Here is an 8,011-nt window from a genome sequence, read left to right on the forward strand (position 1 = left end):
ACCTGGACCTGTACCTGCTGCTCCCGCCGCCCACCTTGCTCCGGGATGAGCTGCTGCTTGGGAGCGGCCCGCCGAGTCCCGCCTACGCGCTCGACCCTTTCCCGGCCTCGGGAGGGTGGGGACACGCGGACCACCTGCATCCCAAAGGCCGGGAGCCGGACCCCGTGGCGGAGCCCGAGGGCCAGCTGCTCCGGGAGGTGCGCGCTCTGGGGGTCCCATTCATCCCCCGCACGCGCGTGGATGCGTGGCTGGTGCACAGTGTGGCGGCGGGGGACTCCGACGGGGCCCACGGGCTGCTCGGCGCCGCCGCCTCGTCGACGGGAGGAGCCAGCGGCAGCGCGGACGGCGGTAGCCAGGCTGCGCCTGGGGGCGGCGGGGACCCCGGAGCGGCTCCAGGTAGCCCCTTGGCTGCTGGGGAAGAGGAGAAGTCGCCGGCGGAACCGACGGCTCAGGTGCCGGACGCCAGCGGGCGCGCAAGCGAGGTAACAGGAGAGCGGGGACGCGAGCGCGGGGCTAGGGGTGCTGGCCAGGAGCCCTGGGGGTGCGAGAGACCTGGGGAGCGGCCATCCCTGCTGCCCTTTTACCCTCGGTCGCTGGGTAGTTGCAAGTTCGCGGGCGACTCAGCGCCTTTCCTTTCCGTGATTCGGAACGAGGGCCGTCAGTGCTATCGCAGTGGCTTTTAGGTTTTTGAGAGAGAAGTGGGTGAAATCCATTTAGTTGTAGGGGACACCTTTCTTGTGTTTGATGGCTTAAGGATAGTTCGGGGCTGAGGAGAAAAGAAGGGATGCTGGCGACTTTGTTGCCACTGCCTTCGCTCAGTACCTTGTCTATAGTGAGGTGTCTTTTCCTGGAACCCGTGCCTGACCCGGAGGATCCGAAGGAGGCCTTGGCCTCCGGGAGGACGCACGTTTCTCTTTAAAAACCTCGTTCCCGGCCTAACGCGATGGCCCTCGCCCGAATTTTCAACCCAATTGCAGTTCGTTTTGCTGCCTCCCTTGATTAAGGCAGACTGTCCCGCTGTGACCCCACCGTCCCCTGCGCTAACAACGCTCCTCCTGGAACGTGTGTAACAGCCGCGTGTTAGCATAAAGTAGGTACTCCGACAGTGACCTAGTGACTCACAGGTTCCCTTTGGTTTAACATCCTGTTGAAACAAAGTTCACCAAGATCTGCTGACTGAAGTATCTGTGTTGCACCCACTGTCCCCTTCCAATTCGAGAACACTTAATTCTAATTCCCACAAAACCACCTTTATTGGTATCGATCAACAGCTGTTCATTGGACGTATTTGTGGATTGCAATCTTATGCAAAATGGGAATTGGGGCTAGACAGGTTTGTGTGCTGCTCTTAGAATTGCCTTTTGTGTAGGCAGTTGTCAGACGAGCTTCTCCACCCCCTCCTGGAGGGGTCATTGTGCTGAAGAGCTCGGTGATTCACTGTTATGCAGATCTGATCCCTTCCTCTTCCTGGGGCCAGGGTGGGGGTTAGTGAGAGTCTTGGTGGGCTCCTGTCTGTTCAAACAGTGGAAGGTTCTTCCTACACATCCAATCTGGATCCTCACCTGTATCCTCTGCCTTCTAATAAGAGGTATGTGCTTCACTGCTATCTTTCCTGATTCTGTAACTTATGGGGTGAAACCCACTGCGGGATGCTGTACTAGATGGTACCCAGCCCCCCTCCCAGCTGAATGCCAACCAGCTTGCATAGTACACAGAAACCTGGAGGGAGGCAAGACTGTTTGCTCTGCAAGGACTCCACCCACCCCCCACCCCCCCACCCCCAGCATTACCTGGTTGATAACCTATTTAGACAGGCAAGCCTGCCTTGGGGAAAGCTCCGGCTCTGGGGGCCTAGATCAAGTCTTGGCCCCAGGTTTCCTAGGGGAGAGGGTGACATTCATATGGAGCTGTTCTGGCATTGCCTTTCCTGGCTGGCATGTGTGAACCTGCTGGGATGACCTGGTTCTGTTCATTCTGGCGATGATCAGTTGTCAAGCACCTTAAACCATTTTCACAGCCAATTCATTTTTATTGGCAATGCCTTTTTTTTACATCAACCTTGTGAGGTGCACAGGCCAGACAGCCTTATATCCAATTTGTACTTAAGGAAAAGAGGCCCGGCGAGGTTAGAAGACTTGACTAAAGCCACACAGCTAATTAGAGCCAGAAGTGGGACTAGAACCTGAGCTTCCTGACTCCCAGACTGGCACATAAATTAAGCACTCGCACTGTACTCAGGTTCTCTGGACAAAGATGCAGCTGGAATGGGGCAATGCCTCTCCCTCCTGACCCAGGCTCATTGTCTTCAGTGCTGGATTGACTTTTAAAAGCAGATTGTACCATCGATAATGCTAAAGTTAGAATTTGAAACCGTTACTCTGGGAGAAAATCCGCAAATCTGGGTTTGGGGGGCATCACTTACTACTGTGCCCTCATACAGGTTAATCACAGCAAGCCTCAGTGTTTCATCAGTGGGAGAGTGATGCTTACCTTGGGGGCGTTGTACCAATTAAATTGGAAAAGCATGTGTGAGGTGCCAGCCCAGTGCCTGGAATGTAATTGGTGTTCTCTTCTCTCGCCTCCATCCTCAACCCACCCTCCTTAACCTGTCCCCACTCACTTTATTTCTTTTTGTCTATTTGGCTTGGTTGTTTGTTTGTTAAGGGGGTGAGGTGTATTGGAGCCAGACCTGCCTGGTTTTGAAACCCAGCTCCATCATTTACAGCTTGGGCCAGTTCCTTAACTTATCTATGCTGCATTCTCACCTGCTCATTCACAATGAGAATAAGAAAGGTGCCTACCACATGGGGTTGTTTTGAGAAACAGTTTATTTCACATAACAGGCTTAGAACTGTGCCTGTCGCATCTTAAGTGCTCAGTAAATTAGTTAACTTCAAAGGGGGGGTAGTGCTTGCCCAATGAGAACATCGTAAGTTGGCTTTGTTTTTAAATAGATTGTCTGGTGGCTTACATTTGCGTTGTAGGAGACAGGTTTTATAGTACAATTTTCCACAATTTTTGTACATGTGCAAAAATATTTTGGAGTAGGGGATTTTCCAAGTATCAAAAGAAGTACAGTTTTGGTTTCACTTCTTAATGGGGCTAAGCACCATCTGAAAACGATCCGGAATTCCCCAGGGCACACACGCTTCCCTTCACCACCACCGCCATGCACTCACAACCCGTGAAGCACGTGCTCTTCAAAGCGATGCACATGCCCAAGTGAAACAAAGAAATGAACAGATTTTGCAGAACGGAATGTGTGAGCATATTTCAGGACGGGGTGACTGCGTACAGCCAGCATCAGGGAGCTGTTGCCATTTTGAAACTGAGAAGGCTTGTGGTCATCTCGATGTGGCCCCTTGACCTGGGATGGGCACCGTCTGCTGGGCGAGGGGTCCAGCAGGACCCCTTGATTTGCTGCTCGATGAACTGGGTTTCTTCAGGTCACAGGAAGAATCTGATACAGTCAGTACTTGCTTCTCAGAGGAAAAAGGAAGAGAAAGGTCCTTAATTGTCCAAGTAAAATTTTTTTTCCTTTCAAAATCAGAGCATGCCCCTGATGCCTGGACAATTGGAGACAGACGAACTTTCAAACACTTGCTTGTTTTGAACTCACAACTAGGAAACAGAAATAGTCCAATACATTGCAGTGCTACAAAGATTCACAGTAGGCTCTTCCTTCTACTGACTAAAGGGCGCAGTAAAGATGCCCCTATAGCCTTGTATGGAAAGGGTGGCATCGGTCACTGTGTTAGTGTCCCAAGACTACCATAACAGTATGGCAAACTGGGTGGCTTAAACAATGGAAATTCATTGTCTCACAGTTCTGGAGATCACGGTGTAGGCAGGGTTGGCTCCTGAGGGCAGTGAGAGAGAATCTGCGGCAGGACCTGGCTGCTGGTGGTTTGCTGGCAGTCTTTGGCGATTCTTGGTCTTACCGCATTACCCCAACCTCCGCCTTCATCTTCACTGGCGTTCTCCTTGTGTATACATCTGTATTCAAATTTTCCCTGTTCTAAGGACACCAGTCATAATGGACTAGGAGCCACCCTATTCATCTTAACTGATACATCTACAATGCCTCAATTTCCAAATAAGGTCACATTCAGAGGTCCTGAGAGGGTTAGGACTTCAACATAGGAATTTCAAGAGATACAGTTCAATTCGTTACACAGTCACCACCTCTTCTTTTCCTGGCAGTTCTTGGAGTTATTCTGTTTGTTTAGCAAATAGGCTCCAACTGTTGAAAACTAAGCTGTTTCTGGAAACAGCCAGTCTATGTGTAGGATCCTTTGCAGCAGGACTTACATAGGCCCATGAGCGAATGGGGCGGGGGCGGTGTTTGCTGGCTTGATGGGCAACAGCCCTGAGGAACCTACTTCACACTTTCTCCAGTCAGTCCTTCACCTCAGCTGGTAGGTTACAGAGGCAGCATCTCTGCAGTGTTCCTTACATCGTTCCCCCTACTCAGCTCAACTCAAATCACAGTGCAGGGCCCAGGCCCCCACTCAGCGGCTGCCTGGCTTGCTGGTCAAGTGCTCTGGCTCTGGAGTCAGACCAGCTGGGATAGCTGTCCTCGGTCCCCCTGCTGACTGGTCGTGTGGCCTCTGGGACACTTCTCCGTGCCTTGGTTTCCTTATCCTTAAAATGGAATGGTAAGAGTACCTTAGGGATTTGTTGTGAGGATTAAATGAGATCCTGCAAGGTCAGCAGAGTTGGTACATGGTAAGCCCTCGATAATGTGAGCTACTGCTGCTGATTCACCTGGGGCTCTGTGATGCCCCTTCCCCAGTTTATTTCTGTCCGTCCCGTTGCCAGGCGCAGGTTTCCAAGGCATGCCTTGGATTTCTCCACTTCCGTTTGGGGAGCCTCCACTAGCTCCTCATTACCTACCAATTCGATATTTGCTCATTCAAGGCTCCTCCTCTGGCCATCGTGACCCAGCTCCCTAACTGCCTTAGCTGTGCTCATTTCCCGTGATCCTCAGCCTATATATAGCCTTCTTGCCAGCGAAAACTTCCTCCCTTCTCTTCCCGGTGCTTTCCTGCCTCTCACTTTGTTACCTTTGCCCAGAATGCCTCCTTTCATTCCTCCCAAGTCTTCTCCTGTTAAATTCTCACTCGTCTCAACCGTCACCTCATCTATAAGCGTTTCCTGTTCTTTTCCTTCAGGCCCTACACTCTGTACTATTTCTTTTATGGGACTTTGCACTCTCCACTTTGAACCATCGTGTCTTGAGTGCAGAAAACGGGTCTTCTCTTTAACCTGCAAGCAGCACCCAGGACGGGGTTCAGGCAGTGTCTCTTGAGCACTCTTCATCCATCCCTCCATGCTGGCTTGATACCATGAGCTTGAATGTGTCTTCGGTCTTTCAAGGCCAGAACCCAACTAGAAAGTAGGTCAGATCCGAAATCCTGATGGGCCATCTGACCATTTAATGCCGATTTGAGTGGATGGGGGCAGTGGAAAGCAGACTTTCAGGTTGGCATTATAATTAATCAGGTGATGAAACAGGATTACCTAAAGTTATATAGCAAGTTAGCGACCTTGCCCAGAATAGAACAGGTCTGTTCTTAAGTGCTGAGTAAGCCATACCTCCCACCCACTACAAAACTACAAATGCAAAAACAAACTCCTCCCACTGGTGGCAGGCTTTCCATATGAAGAGTTTCTTCTCAAAATCTAATTGTTAAGGACCTACATTAATATTCAAATACACTTCTAGGCAGCCAAAGCCGGCGAGGCTCAGGTACACGACCTGAGTTGTTTTGGGTTAAGTTGTAGGTAGTGGTTGGCAGAATCTGAGAGGTGTAGGTGTCTGACCTGTGGTCATAATGACATGACCTTTTGAGATTGGATATGACTCAGTATCGGGGTGCTCCTGAGAAGAGAACCAGTAAAAATGAATACACCTCCCCCTACACACATATTTTTAAGAAATTTATTTTGAGGAATTGGCTGCTGCGATTGTGGAGGCCTGAATTCTAGGGCAAGACTGAATTCTAGGGTGGCCAAAAATGGCACACGCTGATGCCGCAGGTTGAGGCAGAATTTGTTTTCCCTCAGGAAAACGTCAGTTTTGCAGTTAAGGCCTTTCAACTGGTTGGATGAGGCCCACTCAGATTATCCAAGAAAATCTCTTAAAGTCACCAGGTTGATTATAGCCGTTAACCACATCGACAGAACACCGTCACAGCAATACCTGGGTTAGTGTTTAATCGAATAACGGTGTACTATAGCCTAGCCACGTTGACACATAAAACTAATCATCCCACCATCCCAGCTCTGTCTTCCCGGGCAGCTTTTGTGAGAGGAGAATATTAACCTCGGGTTAAGGAACCCTTTAAGGACCGACACAGCCTTGGCACATGGGTAGGTGTTCAACAGAGGATCTGCTCTCATTGCCCCAGAGCTGATCTCCAGGAAACTCAGGTCATGCTGGGACCTGCTTTGGCGGGAAAGGAACCCTTCTCTCCCCAAGGCGGGAAATCATGTGGGAAATGGTTGAGTCAACTGGTGCTATTCCATGCTGAGAAGATCAGACTGAGGAAGGAACAAGACTGCCAACTCAAATATTTGAAAAGCTGTTATGTGAAGGAGGTCTTGGACTTTTGAGGAGGCAGAACATTTCTATAAATATTTCAGTATATATCCCTGAAATACAAGGACTCTTCCAAACATAACCGTAATGCCATTAGTACACCTAAAAAAATCAGTAATTATTTAGTATCAACAAATAGCCAATCAGTATTCAAATTCCCCAGTTATCTCATGAGCAGTTTTCCATGGTTTGTTGGTTGGACTCATGTTAAAACAAGATTCAGACCTTGCATTATAGCCAGCTGTTTTGCATGATAAAGGGATATTCAGACTGGAGCTTCATATTTTCACGTGGCATCAGCTCTTTCCACCCCTGCTGTTCTCATCTGTGGGGTGCAGTGTGATGCAAGTGGGAGCCATTGTGTGTGGCGGTGGTGCAGTCAGGGTTCTGGCAGGAAGTAGCATTCACCCCGGATGGCTCAAATGAAGAAGGAGCATAATGAATGACTTCTTTCTTAGAGGAGCAGACAGGGTTTGGGGTACCCACAGATTGGGTGGAAAAAGTTACCGGGGAGCCTGATGAGGTGAGGAGAGGCTGTTGTCACATGCAGATCAAGAGAGAGAAATACCTTGGCCTCTCTTTTGCTCACCCCCACAGTTTCCTACCTCCCACTGATGAACCCAGCTAGAAACCAGCCAGCACAGGAGGCCCACAGTTTGCAGAGACAGCTTCTGGGGGACACACGTGTCTCTGCAAAGGCAAACAAGTACCAGGACAGCGCCTGAGAGCTGGCTCTGAAGTAGAAATGCCTGCAGCCAAATCCTGGTTCCGTCACTTACTAGCTAGGTGACTTTAAGGCAAGTTGCTTAACCTCTCTCTGCCTCAGTTTCTTCCTGTAAGAGGGATGCTGAACAACTTAAATAAGATCATGTATGTGGTGCCTGGGCCGCAGTGAGTGCTCAGTAAATGTGAGCTATAATTATTATAAACTGCTGTTACAACCACCTGGACCAAACAGGACACAGTCTCTCTTTATCCAGCTCCTCCTTTCTCTCTAGACTTGATGACTCCAGCTTGCCCGCAGCCTAGAAACAGACCTCAGAATTAGTTGGCCTTACCCCTCTCCCTCTAATGTCATCCTTCTTGTAGGCACCACACTGTTCTTTGTCTTTGAAGGTTCATCCAACCCTAAAGGTCAAAGCAGGTCTCAGTACTTCCTCCCCCAGATAAATAAATGAAAGGCCCAGCTCAGCCAGCTGGGACTGTTCACAGAGAGTTTTTTCGGGGTCAAACTCTCCAGCACACTGTTCAGGTCTCAATACAGTAAGGTAAGTACAGACTTAGAAATCACATTGCCAGTTATCAGAACTCCAGAGAGGTAGCGAGACGAGAAAAGCCCAGCTTGGCACCTGTCTTCACCTTCCCTCTACCTCCACTGACTCAGAAGAACCTTCATGCATGGCCCAC

The 8,011-nt window shown here is 49.8% G+C and overlaps 1 protein-coding gene across 1 annotated transcript in view; it reads left to right on the forward strand.

Moving 5' to 3' along the window:
• Window positions 1-2: 2 nt before the first annotated feature.
• Window positions 3-8,011, forward strand: part of NFE2L3 (nuclear factor, erythroid 2 like 3) — a gene marked incomplete at its 5' end in the record, with an annotated part of 31,504 nt that continues 23,495 nt past the window's right edge. The window contains one exon of the mRNA XM_011361725.2: window positions 3-482. Within this exon, the coding sequence (XP_011360027.1) occupies window positions 3-482 (480 nt within the window). The remainder of the gene's footprint in view (window positions 483-8,011) is intronic.

This window comes from Pteropus vampyrus, unplaced genomic scaffold (assembly GCF_000151845.1).
Source record: "Pteropus vampyrus isolate Shadow unplaced genomic scaffold, Pvam_2.0 Scaffold69, whole genome shotgun sequence".
Classification (NCBI taxonomy): Eukaryota; Metazoa; Chordata; class Mammalia; order Chiroptera; family Pteropodidae; genus Pteropus; species Pteropus vampyrus.